The sequence below is a fragment of the Doryrhamphus excisus genome, linkage group LG19 (assembly GCF_037039965.1).
Source record: "Doryrhamphus excisus strain RoL-2023G ecotype Guam linkage group LG19, RoL_Dexc_Guam_v1.1, whole genome shotgun sequence".
Lineage (NCBI taxonomy): Eukaryota > Metazoa > Chordata > Actinopteri > Syngnathiformes > Syngnathidae > Doryrhamphus > Doryrhamphus excisus.
Window position 1 is genome coordinate 10,006,681 of NC_136375.1, and position 15,256 is coordinate 10,021,936.

General features: G+C 38.6%; 2 protein-coding genes across 2 annotated transcripts; both read right to left on the bottom strand.

The window, feature by feature from the left end:
• Positions 1–11,318: 11,318 nt before the first annotated feature.
• Positions 11,319–12,548, bottom strand: tmem18 (transmembrane protein 18). Its single transcript, XM_058056203.2, has 5 exons — positions 12,387–12,548; positions 12,185–12,302; positions 11,969–12,023; positions 11,798–11,891; positions 11,319–11,706 (listed from the first exon to the last, which is right to left on the bottom strand). The coding sequence occupies exons 1-5, from the start codon at positions 12,507–12,509 to the stop codon at positions 11,608–11,610; spliced, it is 489 nt and encodes a 162-aa protein (XP_057912186.2). The 5' UTR covers positions 12,510–12,548; the 3' UTR covers positions 11,319–11,607.
• Positions 12,549–12,949: 401 nt separating this feature from the next.
• LOC131106789 (uncharacterized) lies at positions 12,950–15,237 on the bottom strand. Its single transcript, XM_058056206.2, has 2 exons — positions 14,470–15,237; positions 12,950–13,451 (listed from the first exon to the last, which is right to left on the bottom strand). The coding sequence occupies exons 1-2, from the start codon at positions 14,707–14,709 to the stop codon at positions 13,314–13,316; spliced, it is 378 nt and encodes a 125-aa protein (XP_057912189.2). The 5' UTR covers positions 14,710–15,237; the 3' UTR covers positions 12,950–13,313.
• Between the last annotated feature and the right edge of the window lie 19 nt (positions 15,238–15,256).

Sequence of the window (15,256 nt, forward strand, 5' to 3'; positions counted from 1 at the left end):
TGGTGGCCTCTTTAGGAATTATAAACAGATGTGGCTTTCCCTTACGAACCATTGCTAGCAACGTAAACAGAGAAGCACAGCTTGGGGGAGGGGAGAAATTGTATTGCGCCGACAGCCAAGCCCATATATGGAAGCCCGCTCCTCTGTGACATCACAAAGGAACAGTTTTGCAACGCCCTCTGGAACAGAGTGTTTTGAGCCATCCCAAACTTCTTTCAGGGCTCACTTTTGAATGTGCAAACCTCATTAACTGAAACTTTGGCATCGTTTAACACAAGAATACAACATTCTAACTACATTTTTAGGTTAGAAAAGTAGAAAAAGCACAATAGGTCCCCTTTAAGAAAAGTGCAATGGAAAAATATTTTAAAAATATGACAGTATATTGAAATAATTTCACTATTCCGTGTTCTGTGTATGCTAGCGACCCCACCTCCACCCTCAGAGACAAAGAGACTGTATCACTGACTGAAAGGGCTCACTCTGTTCATGCCGTTGTTCTATTGCTGAAACCAGTGCACAGAGTGAACTTGTTTGGAGGCTAGAGATGAGGAAAACAGACAGGTATGCACATGGCAAAATATGAAAACTTAAAATTATGAAGTTCATTTTGTAATCAATTTATTATTGTCGCAGATTTGTGTTGTTTTTCCGGACGGGAAATCTTGTCACCCCCTTGTATTTACTAAATTTACAGCAGTTAGATATCAACATTATACACTGGGCAGGCTCATCTTGAGAAAGAAGGTTTTTCCTTCATAATGTCATGAAAATGGAGCGATTTAGCTGACATTTGTTACCCATAAACACACTCTAGGAAGACGTTACAGTTAGAATGTCAGTTTTGATCAAGAGGAGACTTTTAAACTATGCATTGTTGACAGCACATCAAGAAGAAAAGAGATGTATCATTTTCTTAAGGAGTACAAATTGTATTTTTTGTCATACTCGTAGCATGTTTCATGAACTGCAACCCTATTTGATGTAGTATCATATGAACATTTCTTTTGAAGTATGCACAGATCCCATATCAGGTCAGCAATTATACTTGTTCCGAGAAAGCTGCGGCTTGACAACAGTATTCCATAGAAAAGACGTATTTTATTTCCTGCACGGAAAAAGGCACTCAGGCAGCATACATCAGCTGAGCTCTTTGGAAGCGCTGCAACATTTACTGTATGCCATCATTAATGATGCAATCAACACAATCATCATACCCTCAAAACTCTTCTCTGGTGATGCGGTTCTGAGTAAAATCAATTCAGGCATCTTAGTTATGTCATAGTCTGCAGGCCTCTGTATTTGTGGCCCAATAAAAAAAACATTTACGTTGCTGGAAGTTGATGCAAAAATGATTTTAGAACCATTTGTTATGAACCAAAACATGTGAGTGTGGATGGTAATTGGCTGGCAACCAGTCTAGGGTGGTACAGTCCAGCTGGGTTATGCTTCAACATACCCATGACCCTAATGGTGACAACAGGCATAGAAAATGAATGGATGGGTGGGAACTCACACTGGATTTGTTTTCGGTTGGCACTACGGCGACTTCTTGTAAACAGTAGCCGTAAACTGCACAGCTGTGGAGTCGTAGATTTTTGTGGTGTTTTTTAATGCCTTTTTCCGGTCTTCTGATTGGTTAATGTCAGAATGCCAAACTCAAAAGTTATGCCCTTAATCCTGTTCCGAAATTACGATAGGAGACAGACACAGATTTGTTCATTATTCTGAATAGCAAAAAAGTTCCTATAGAGATGATAGATTGGAAGAAAAAGGGTTAGCTTGGTTTTTAATGTAGTCACTCATTTATAGAGTTTAATTGGCTCCAGACCCAACCATGACAAATGAATTTCCGCAAGATAGGATAGGAATATTTTTGTAGTTAGCACATGGAAAATCTGTTTATTACTTTTTTAACATTATCCCTGCAGACATGTAATAGCATCCATATCATCACCTTTACACTCCTATTATTCTTTGTTTACAACATATTGCTTAACTTTTATGTTGCAGGGACACGTGAATAAGCTAGTTGGTGAGCTAACCGGTTATTTCTTCTAAACTGAAGAAGTCGGAAATGTACCACTTCCACACAGATTGGGAGGAGAACTGGCAACTTTTTGTTAATTCATCCATCTATCCATTTTCTATGCCAGAGTCTATCCTCACTAGAGTTGTGCGGGTATGCTGGAGCCTATCCCGGGTGTCTTTGGGTGAGAGGTGGGGTACACCCTGAACTGGTCGCCAGTCAATCACAGTTCTTAATTAATGAATATCAGAAAGAAATGCAATACAGTGAGGGAGCGATGATCAAACTGCAATATTGTGAGGGATGACTGTAGTGGTATTCTGTAATGTCATGCATTGTTGCATTGCCTTTTTGTGTATTATTGATAGTTTGTATAATTGTAATGTGATAGTGTTGGTACTAACAGGTGGATTAGGTCACTTCACTTAAATCCGAAATGTACCATAATGCCATTGATACACAGAATGGCAGGGGTTGCATTCCAGGGCCCCAGCACCCATCCATTGCAGAGTCCCAAGGCAGCCTAAAAACCAAGCCAAGTCAAACATGCCACTGACTCGAGACCCATGACTGGAAAAAGCTGGAAGATGAATTCAGCCAAAAATAATACAGTTTATAAACGTTACACCAATTTGTAACAGATTTATTCACATGAAAAGTGCACTGTTTTTCTTCTTCGCTGCAAAGCTTCATGCTTGGTGTCAAAAATGATACAAATGGCACGGTTGGCAACCACTTATGTCCTGTAGCTAAATCTAGTAGATCTCCTTGATGTCACCATTCCATTAATAATTGTTACATAACTGTGACATTGTGTGATGGCTTCATCAACTAACACCTTTTATACATTTTGACTTTGCAAACAGGATGTCTCACTCACTTGTTGTTATTTACCTCCCATTATGCTGAAATGTGACAATAGAGGAGAAGCACACATATTTCATCCATCATGTCCTCGTGTATGTATGTATGTGTGTGTGTGTGTGTGTGTGTGTGTGTGTGTGTGTGATGGGTCAGATTTCCCGCTACTGCCATCATTCCGATGACCAAACGGGATAACCTGACCCTTGCGCAATTGACATGATATTCTAACCCCAAACCTGACTGGAATAACAAAGAGTCATCACTCTGGGCATAAAAGTAAATGAGTTTTACTGCTGGATTGTTTGTTTTAGCTTCTACTTCTGAACCGCTGCACACATTAAGACAATTGTGGACAATTTGAACATGATAGGATAAGCGGTAGAAAATGAATGAATGAATGGTTAACCCACATGGCCTCTTATCAAGCACAATGCCGTATAAGCAACTAACAACTATGGTAATGGTAATGGTTATTTCATTTGAACATGCATCAGGTTACAATTGAATGCATCACATAATCAGTTCACAGTTCCACATGTCCAAAAGGAGTAGGAAGAAGCAAAGCTTATTAAATCCTACCCCTCCATCTGGTACTTTTACAATCAATAACTGTTAGATTTGTTCACCTCCTGCTTTCCTAATATAATGTAATGTTAATTTTTTTTTTTTATTATTTTGTATTTTTTATTTATTTATTTATTTTTGTCACATACCAAAGTACGAGGTGATATGACCATACGATGACATAGTGGGTACCATAGTAACCGTCAATATAGTGATATATATATAGCACATCATGACTAGGAATAATAATGTTAAAATATGATAAGATAATACAAGAATATAATATTTAAAAGTTGTAATATTATGACAAAAAACAACTAAAAGTTGTAATTTTTGGAAAATCCGGTTGGAGAAATGAACTCTGTGGAGAAAAACAACATGAAGAAAGTTAAAATATTTTGGGGGGAAAAAACCTGCAAAATGGGCAGTAATTTTACAAGAATAAAGTAAAAATATGAAGAGAAAAAAGTTGTACTCTAACAATAAAATGGTTATGAGAATAATGTTGGACTATTGTGCGGAGAAATAATGTTATTTTTTTATTGACTTAAAGAGGGAACAGCACATATTAATGAACATTTTTACAAAGTTCATATTGCAGTCAGGTTTAGGTTAGTTTTACCCTACTGATGATGTGTCGTTGCAACAGTAATCCTGCTATTTAAGTTGCATAAGTTGCATATCACATTTTGATGCTTGTATCACGTTGATAATTGGTACTGGTAATTATGGGGAAAGTAATATCAGGGGTCTTCGTTTGGACCCCCCTGGTCTACATGGTTGCTTTTGAAACTATGCCTTCAACTCTGGACAACTGTGTGTGTGTGTGTGTGTGTGTGTGTGGTCAGTGATGAAAGTTAAACAAACAGCTTGAGTGTGGTTAGTTGAGTACTATTGAGTCACTCCTACCGCTCACACTTTGGGGCAAACCAAGGATTCACTCCTGAATGTGAAATGAATCCATAAGTATGTTTTATGAGTGTGAAGGTCTGTGTCTGCCTCTTTGTACATGTCCTTCAGGAAGCACACACACACACACACGGTCATCAGCACTGTGTGTGTGTGTGTGTGTGTGAGAAAGAGTGAGAGAGGGAGGAGAGAGGTTTATTCCCACTTCAGAGAAATTCATGAGATGGAACTCATCTTGGAAATTTGCGTCCTCTCACGGTGATTTCTACGCCTCCAAATCGAAAGTGCGTCTCGGTTCGAGCGACTTCATTTGGCTGAGTGACGCACCTTGAAGTGTGAGGGTAAAGGAAGCTTTAGCCACCTCTCACATCGGTAGACCACAAAAAAGGAAACTAAACACACACAGATGGCACACGACCTTAACAAACATGCAGGAAACAAACAATGATCCATCAAAGGAACGACGCCACCGGCTGAATTAAATCATCACACTTATTAGTGGCAGTTGTGCAAGAGCAGGAAAGAAAGAAACATGGGAAATAATATGAAATAACGGCATGGAACCCGCAACTGAGCTGTCTAGTTGTCACGATACGTAATTAAAGACATTAATAACTAATAACATTAATAACTTCTCCAAAACAGAATGCAAAAATATTCCATCCGGAAAGTTAATTAACACGGTTTGGAACCAATTCACCGCAATAAACGACAACTGTAGTTCCAAAGTTACAAGGATATAAATAGAAGGGAGAACACGTTACTGTAATACTTTACAATAAAGTACACAAAATGACAGTAGGTCATTAGGAATGAACCTACCTAACCCTAACCACAACTCAGTAGTTCCTCACTGGGTCTTCATTAGTTCCACAGTCACGATTCTACTCCTTAGTTCTACATTAGTTCCTCAATAACTACTCTAAATACTCTAAATGTACGTGCCTTAGTTCCTCACTTTACTCATTAGTTCTTTATTAGCTCCCTCAGGAACTACTCTACTCAATAATTCCTCAATAAGTACTCTAAATTTATGTGCCTTAGTTTCAGTCACTCCTCTACTGATTAGTTAATCAGTTAATTGGGTCTTGAATGAGTTCCACAGTAACCACTCTAAATGTATGCATGTGCCTTAGTTCCTCAGTAACTACTTTACTCACTAGTTAATCAGTTAATTAGGTCTTCATGAGTTCCACAGTAACCACTCTAAATGTATGTATGTGCCTCAGTTCCTCAGTAACTACTCTACTCATTAGTTCTTCAATAAGTACTCTAAATGTATGTGCCTTAGTTTCAGTCACTACTCCACTCATTAGTTCCTCGTTAATTCCTCAGTAACTACTCATTAGTTCCTCAATAAGTACTCTAAATGTATGTGCCTTTGTTTCTGTCACTACTCGACTCATTAGTTAATCAGTTAATTGGGTCGTCATGAGTTCCACAGTAACCACTCTAAATGTATGTATGCGCCTTAGTTCCTCAGTAACTACTCCACTCATTAGTTCTCAATAAGTACTCTAAATATATGTGCCTTAGTTTCTGTCACTACTTGACTCATTAGGTCTTCATCAGTTCCACAGTAACTACTCTAAGTGTATGTGCCTTAGTTCCACAGTAACTACTCTAAATGTATGTGCCTTAGTTCTCAGTAACTACTCATTAGTTCATTCATTCTTCATTAGTTCCTGTACTCTAAATGCATGTGTCTTTGTTCCTCGGTAACTACTCTACTAAGTTCCTCAATAATTCCTCTGAATATGTGTGTCTTAGTTTGTCACTACTCAACTCATTAGTTCCTCATTAGTTCCTCAGTAGCTACTCTACTCATTAGTTCCTCCTTAGTTCTACATTAGTTCCTCAATAACTACTCTAATCTTTGTGCCTTAGTTTCTGTGACTACTGTACTCATTAGTTCCTTGAGTTCTTCATTAGTTCCTCAGTAACTACTCTAAATATATGTGCCTTAGTCATTAGTTCCTCATTAGTTCGTCATTAGTTCTTCAGTAACTACTATTTTTAAGATATGCCTCTATTAGTCCCACAAGGGGAAATTCCATCTTGTGTACCTCCATTTTGTGTACTTTATTGTACTGTTTTCAAATACTTAATGAAAAGAGATTGTGTGGAACAAGCAGCATATAAGAAATAGCATCAAATAAATCCCAAATGTGATGTGCAACAGGGCAATAGACCCCTGGGACTGCATGGTCTACATCAGGGACGCCCAAACCATGTCTGGGCTTTTGTAAAAAAAAAAAAAACACCACCATAGATGACATGATCTGTGAACACTACAAAGGAGGACAGACTAGAGAAAAAAGGTTCCATTAACACTAATAACTATTTGCTAAGAAAAGGTAAAGGATATCAAAGTGTTTGGACATCTTGAGTTGATTTGAATGGAAAGTAATGGAGCATTAAAGTTAGCTGACTGAGATTTAGCACGCTACAAAAGCAGTCTATCAGAGGACCGTGTTCATTTCATGTCACATTACGGCATCGCGTCTCTTTCATGCGTCACCATCCGTCACGGCCAGGTCTCTTTGAATTGCGGGATGGGATGTCGTGTAATGTGAAAATAGTCATATTCGATCATGACTCCCCCGGCGATGGGACACCGATAGCGGCGTGAACAAGGTGTAGGCGCTATGCTGTCTCACGAACACTACACATGGAAGGTCAGGAAGCGGATGGAATCTTTGCCACATTTACATATGTTCAACCCTAAAACCAGGCACCCTAATGCAACACGGGCCCTCGTCTGTACGTGCAAGGCCGCCATGTTAACATCTGCACTCGCTACAGCTTGTAATTATGGTAAATACACACAGAACACATAGTTAATTAGCGTAGAATCCGGAGAGGAATAAAATTTACACACAAATCCCAGAGTGATGATTCAACTGTTTGACACTGCTCGTGGCCACAACATCAGGCACAGCTGCGGTCTAACGAGATCCAACCACAGTTTATTAAGTGCTGCTTTCTGCAATCAGCAGCGAGCGGTCTGACAAGAAAGAGGCAGTATTACAGTATTATATTTATATTACATTCAGTAACTCATTTTTTCACCAATATAATTTTGCAAGTGACTACGCTATTTAGCTACAGTCTTGTACTTTTAAAAGAATACAAAGACACACACACACATTCTTGTTTTATGTCTCCTTTGCCTGTCTCCTGTCCATTTGTCGTCTCAATGTTCTACCAGCAGACCCATCCTTCAAGGGTATTTCCTGCTCTCTTGCAGATAAGCTGCATCATACATCAGAAGGCTATTTTTGTAAGACCAAGACCTTCAGGAGGGCACGTTGCAACTCTGACAGACATTCTTCAGACTCAGGGAGTGGAAAGTGAGATGTATGAGGGGCGCGAGCAGTGCCAAGCAAAGCTAAGCAAACGGCATCTAACAAACAAACAAAGGATCCTAGAGACCCTTACTTAAGTTCTCATTTGCGAATAAGCCTCCTTTTTATTGAATAAATACATTGGAATAGTCGGGAGCCTGACTGCATTGCCATAAATGACATATGTAAAGGCTACCCTCTAGCGGTCGGAAAAGTCATTACATAGGAAGTGTCCCCCGAGTATACAGTACATGTACAGTAAGGCTAGAATAGCCGTCGGGCTTAGCATTGCTACACGTGTTGCTTAACAAGAGATCAAAGTGGCCCTTGCATCATCATTTACGATGTAGACACCCCTGATTCAGATGGACTGGACTCTACCATTGGCCTTTAGTGTGGGGGAGCGGTTCCACTGTGACTCAAATGGCAAAAAGACTACACTAATATAATGCCCCATAATTCTCAATTTTTATCTCATAATTTCATTTTCAAATAATTAGGAATTTCATATTTCAATATAGTATATTATAATATGACTATATCTAGTCATGTGAGCGTGAATGGCTCCAGCACCCCCGACCCTTTTGAGGATAAGCGGTAGAAAATGAATGAAGTTATGACACCAATGTTATAATTATGATATTTATCTCACAATTTAAACGTTATATGTTGTTATGACTTTCATCCCATAATTATGACTTATTAGCTCATGATTTGACGTCGTATTTCCTAAATATGAATTTATCTCACAGTTTATCTCACTTTTTATCTTGTATTTTTAGGATCTCATAATTAGGACTTTTTTCTTCATTTCATCATTTTGATTTTTTATGCCATAATTATAACTCACCTATCTCATAATAATGACTTTTTATCTCATCTAATTTCAACTTTTATCTCATCATTTGGACTTCTTATGTCATAGTTTTGACTTCCATATTTCTTTTATGACTATATCTCTTAATTTTGAATATTTTTCTTGTATTTATTTCTATTTCTATTATAGTAATGACTTTTTATCTAGTAATTTTTACTTTTAATGTCATAATTTTGACATTTTATCTAATCATTTGGACTTTTTATGCCATAATTTTGATTTCCATATTTCTTTTGACTATATCGCTTAAGTTTTACTTTTTCTTTTATTTATTTTATTTCCTTTCTCATAATAATGACTTTTTATCTCATAATTTTGACTTTATATCTCATCATTTCAACTTTTAACAATTATCTAATCATTTTGAAATAATTAGGAATTTCATGTCTCATAATATGAATATGTCTATTAATTTGGCTTTTTTCTTGTATTTATGACTTACCTATCTCATAATAATGATGTTTTATCTCATAATGATGACTTTCTATCTCGTAATTTCAGCTTTTTATCTCATAATTATGACTTTCCATTGGGAAATACTTTTTTGTTTGTTTGAGTGCTGGAAACGGGCTTCTGTAAAATTTAACTATTGTTTTGGCGTCTAAATAATAAAAATGGTAGTCCGTCTGATGCTCACATCTTAATGCTGTTCTCTATAAACCAGGAAGTAGCAAGATGGCTAACTAACTAATTCACAGATGGACACAAACGCGTTACTCCTTGATTTTCACACTTTTTAGGGAGGAGGTAGCCTCCTAACTAACCAAAAATGCACGTTTTTTTTACCCGTTTCATACTTATGTGTCATGATACCTGATGAATGGGTCAATATATCGTGGAAGTGGGGACGATATGTTTGCTGTTTGAAGTCCTTACGTTCCTCCATCATCTCCCCACTCAAACCAGTCTGACCCTTTTGCTCCGGCCGTGTGTCTCAGGGTGTTTGTGTCCAAATCCCCCCCCTGGTGATAGAAGGTGAACATTCTTGTAAACATGTCCCCTCTTGCCTTTGCAATGGCAAAGACAGTGATCCATGCATGACAATCTGATAAGGAGACTTCAAGATGGTGCCGGGGGGGAAGGGCGGGGATGGGGGTAAACGATCACCTCCCTAGCCGCAGGAAGACGTTACACAGACACATGTTGGTGAGACTGTCAACATGTTTGTGACGGATTGTCCAACAAAGCGTCCCAAACGGGTGCCTTTTGAAGAATATAGAGAGCGGAAATGATAGACGAGGAGGGGTTACCGACCTGCATGAGCAACCCGTCGTCCATTCACTCCACGACATCACGACAAACATTCTAATTTGACCTCAAATAACAAATCATTGTAATGGCAATCTGTCAGTACCGTGGCGACCCCTGATCCCCTTTTGCGGCGCTATGACCGGCCTAGAAAGCTAGCTAACTGTGTGCTCTAAATGAGAAAACAATGTTTTAAAACAAATTTACTGTGTTTGGAACAATATTTCAACTCTCAACATGGGCTATATATCGTATCTGTTTGGTCAATTATTGCTCCTTAACTTGATTTTGCATACAGCCATGGAACTGAGGAAAATGTCATTTTGCAACATGTGAAAAAAACAGCCCCCCCAGGCCAGAAAAGTGCAATTTGATTTAGCAAGAGCTGAGGAACTTGAAAAAATCGAGGCTCTGACGTAGATATAATTACATCGCCTGTACAATTTCCAGCATTAAAATAAAATGAGCCATGAGTCATTCTAATTTGAGTAGGCCTGGCTGTGATGTATTTTACTCAATGCTGCCCTCTTGTGGTAAACTCATGAACACCACCCAGTACTTCTGCCATGGTTGTAATCTTACCGTTCAAGTTAGGGGGGCTCAAATTGAGTCTTAGGTGACAAATTCACAATATATAACGACAAATTATCTCAATCGTCGGCGGAATGGTTAAAAAAAATGAGAACGAATGTTGTGTTTGTTTTCATTTAGATTTTTCCGAGTTGTCAGGTTACTTCCTGGTTCGCGAGGTTTGGAATAGACGGAGTGGATTCTATTTTCCAGTGATGGTCGAGTATTGACCGAGTCGTTCAAGTTCACGAGTTTTTTTTTCTGAACCGGGAATCGCGGGTATTCGACTCTGTTAAGTCGTTCACTTAGCCTGCTGCTGCTAGCTAAATTAAAAAGTAGTAAGGTTCGGGAAATCGCGAACCTGGACCCAGTCGACCACTTGTCAATGGAGGGCTGAGACACTGCAGGTTTTCTCTCTAACCGGTTTCTCCAGAAGGTGTTGACCAAGTCCTTCCCTCAAATCGGAGGAGCCGTTTTAGTGACTTCCTGGATAGACAACCTGCAGTGTCTCGGCCCTCCAGAGTTGGACATCACGTGGGCTCACGAGTTTAGTGAGTCGGTTAAGGTGGACGTGATGCGCATGTGCGAGTGTCTCGGGTGACGTAGACGCCTCATGGAGCGCTCAATCCTACGTCGGCGGCAACGCCATATTGTATGTGGCAAGAAAGTACTAAAAGATGCCTAATTCATGTTCTGCATGGAATTATACTGAACGGTTTACAATCCAAACGAGATCTCACGTGACTACCTTTCACAGGTAAGGCTGTAAATAAAATATTTGATTGTATTTGGCCATTTTAACATTTTATTAACATAATTTGAACAAACAATGCTGTTGAGTCTAACATAATTTGACACTGTGGCATAATGCTGTGGATTCTAACATAATTTGACTTTGTGGCGTGATACTATGGAGTCGAGGTTTTTGCTTGTTGTGGGCTAGAGACCAAGAATCAATGCTAGTAATACACACCTTTCCCAAAATGCTTTATTGTTACAAGTAAACAATATAAAATAACTTTTAAATACAAAACAATTGGTCCTTTTGCTATATTGTCACCACCCTTTCAATGCTTGCTGTAGAAAGACAACCAGTCCTTAAGGACTTTTAACACTTTTTTTCACCAAAAATCAAGCGATTAGCAAAGGTTTTGCATTTTAATAATTCCTGCCAGTAAAACCCGACACAAACGCATCAGTCAGTCAGTCTTTGTTCTGTCTTGTCGCCGTGCCTTCTGCTTGAGTTGCAGCGTCTTCAGCTCGGCCATGGTGGAGAAGGTCTTGTACAACCACACCGTCTGTAGACAGCAGGGTTTTTTTTTTTTTGCCCCCACAAACATTCATAAACACCTCTGTTTGATATAGCGTTAAAATGATAGCATTACTTACCACAATAATAATGGCGTTGAAGAGAAGCGGAATGGAGAAGACGAGTGATATGAACATGCCTTTAGAATCAAAGTACTGGAATTGGGAAAAAGACCTGCAATAGATGACAGCTTATTTATGGACACAGGATTGAGTACATTGAACAAAAAGGTGCTACAAATTATAACCTACCTCCAGTTCATGGCTGCCAGCTCATTTAAATATTCCGCACTGTACACCAAGCCAACTGTGGTGACATAAGATCGTGTCAGATGATTACACTCACAGACCATATTAGCAACATCTACACATGGTGCAAATCCAGCCTTTTAAAAGGTTGTATTGCAGTAAAGCTGCATTGCATCACATTGAGAGGTTAGAGACTACAGACATCGTTTTTCAACGTACCTATGAGGAGGAAGTGGCAGATCTGAGCTCTGTAATACTTGCACGTCAACACAGTCAAGGACAGACACACAATGTGAAACACTAAACCGGCAATAAGCCACGGCTCTGACCACTGCACCTAAAAGTCGGAAAACACAAACGTTGAAGCGGCGATGCGTTTTGCTTACAGCATACAAGCATGTTTAATTGGGGTTGAACTTACAGACATGAGAAAAGTCCATATTGATGTAATTCTTAAATTGCTGAAACCATCGATAGGCACAGAACTGACGTTGACAGGTTTTGGGGTCGCCATCCTCACCAAAAACTTAGCTGTAGCATGCATGTAAACAGAGCAAACAGCGGAAGCAAGGATTCTTGTCGCACGGCAGTGACGTAAGCGATCAACTTTTTACCCAAATAAAAAAAATATATAAACACAATCTAGTGACGTAAAATTCAAAACAGATATTGCAAAAAAACTAAAACAAAATAGAGTATACACGAAAAAACTTCTGCGTAACATGTATGTAAACAGAGCAGGAAGCAAGGAAGGCATAGTAGTGACGTCAGAAGTAAGCGACCAACCTTTTGCTTGAATACAAATTTTATTCACTATAAACACAATCTAGTGACGTAAAGTCCAAGCAACTGTTACCAAAACATACAAACCAAAATAGAAAGAGTATACTCACACGTAAATATCAGTGTGTCCATTGTAGTACACTTTTGAAATGATCACTATATATATATATATATATATATATATATATATATATATATATATATATATATATATATTATATCGTATACGATCATGACACAGAAAGGCATTGCGTTTTATGTACATTTTTAGATATTTACCGACACATATATAATCACTAAAAATCCATGGTAACCACTACACGTTTTCATCATATTAGATGCACATCCCACAACTCTGTGCTTTCACTTTCACTTTCGATCACTCGCTTTCTGGTGTTCACTGTTCTGGTGCACTTTTTCCCACAAGACAAGTTTAATTTGAATCAAACCACACATTTCAAGGCACACATAGTGTCAATAGAAATGAATATTATAAAAAATGAAAGGAACTAGTCCAAGAGCAGGATGTCAATCTACAAGACAGGAGGATGAGGAGGACAGGGGTTTATGTTGTGCTTCTTCCCGGGTTGAAGTCAGGCATGAAGGTGGCAGCCACTGTAATGGGAGTCGAGTAGCCCAGTGCAAAATTGTGCAGGCCCAGCATGAAGCATTTCCATGTGGAACGCAGTGCTTTTCCAACATTCTGGAAGACAAACATATACACACATCTTTAGATTATTTGCATGAAATTCAAATACTACTTAAAAAATAATATATTAAAGAATGAAATGAATGAAAAGTTGAATTGAATAGAAATATTATAATTAAGTAATCACGCTATAAGATTAACTTTCTAATATTATGAGGGGAAAAATGTGCAATTTTAAGAATTAATGTGAAATTTTAAGTAAAATGGGTAATTTAATGTAAATAAGTCCTAATGTAAAAATATACATTTAAAAAAGTCAAAGTATTTGTAATATCATGAGAAAAAAATGTGCTTTTAAGATAATTAATGTGAAATTTTGAGAATTAAGTAATAATTTCCACACAAAAAAGTATATTTTATGCACATAAGTAACATTTATTGGGTACAAATAATAATAAATGAATAAAATAATAAATAATAAAATGCTCTGAGGAAATTTTTCAATATTAAAGTCTGAATATTTTGCGGGGACTATATTATATACACTAGTTTCCTCCCACATTCCAAAAACATGCTAGGTTAATTGGCGGTGCCAAATTGTCCATAGGTATGAATGTGAGTGTGAATGGTTGTTTGTCTATATGTGCCCTGTGGTTGGCTGGCGACCAGTCCAGGGTGCACCCCGCCTCTCACTCAAAGTCAGCTGGGATAGGCTCCAGCATACCCGCTTCATTTTTCTCAAACTTTTGCATATTATCCTAAACCTCCCACTACAGCTGATTCATGTTTCTGCACAGGCAGGGTTGAACAACAAAAGCACAGCAGGGTCTTGTTATTTTTAAGTAGTCCTAAAAATGGAGCGTTGTAAACTCCATTGTCTCCCGCTTCATTGGAACAGGAAAGGGCGGACCACTCTGAGTGTGGGGGTCAGAAGGGGGACAGGAAGTCAAGATGCTTTGGAAAAGTAAGTCCTCCAGCTCGTGTTCTGTCTGAAATGTGTAACGTTCTTAAAGAAATCAGATCAGTTAAGTTAGTCCACATGGTAACAACAGCGCATAACAATCATACCAACCTTCTTGACTTTTTTGTACTTTTCCTTCTTCCTCTTCTTCTTCTCCTCTTTAAATCGGATATCTTCCTCAATGAGCGCCTTGTAGCGTCCCGTTAGGAAAGCTACTCCCGGCATCTCCCTGCAACTCGTGTTGATCTCATCACGGTCGCACTCCTCCACACAGTCCACATGTCGCTGGTACTGTCCCGTCTCTGTATCTCTGGGCAGCAGCGTCCTCCATGGAACACCTTTGGGCTTCATGGCGGTTGTGGAGGCTTTGGCGGGTGTAGCGTCGGGAGGAGGAGAATGAGGAGGAGGAGGGGCTACAAAAACTTGGGTTTCCTCAGAAGGGGGTCATGGATTTTGTCAACAGATATTATGTGCATGAGTGCAAGTACATTCCAGATTCTGCACTGCTGTGTGCAAAAGAGCTGGCATAAAAGCTCTTAAAAGGTTCAAATCCTCCTCCTCTTCCATAGGCTAACTTTCATATTTTATATTTAATACAGAGTGGTGATTCTATTCTGGAAATTCTGGAAAGTGTGCAATGGTTGGTATAGGACAAATGTGTGGGGTGAGTTTTGCTCATGACCATTTTTATTGGCTAATAAATAGGGCAGTTATGATTCAGTCCCGTGAATTCCGCCTAGCAACAAGTGGGCATAATTGGAATATGACTAATTAAATCTGCTTAGCAACAAATGTGATGGCTGGTTTCTGACAATAGGCACAATGCAGTTATGATGAAGTTGCTAATGGGGATTAATCATGATTAATCTGTTAATGTTTTTTTTATAATTTGACTGCA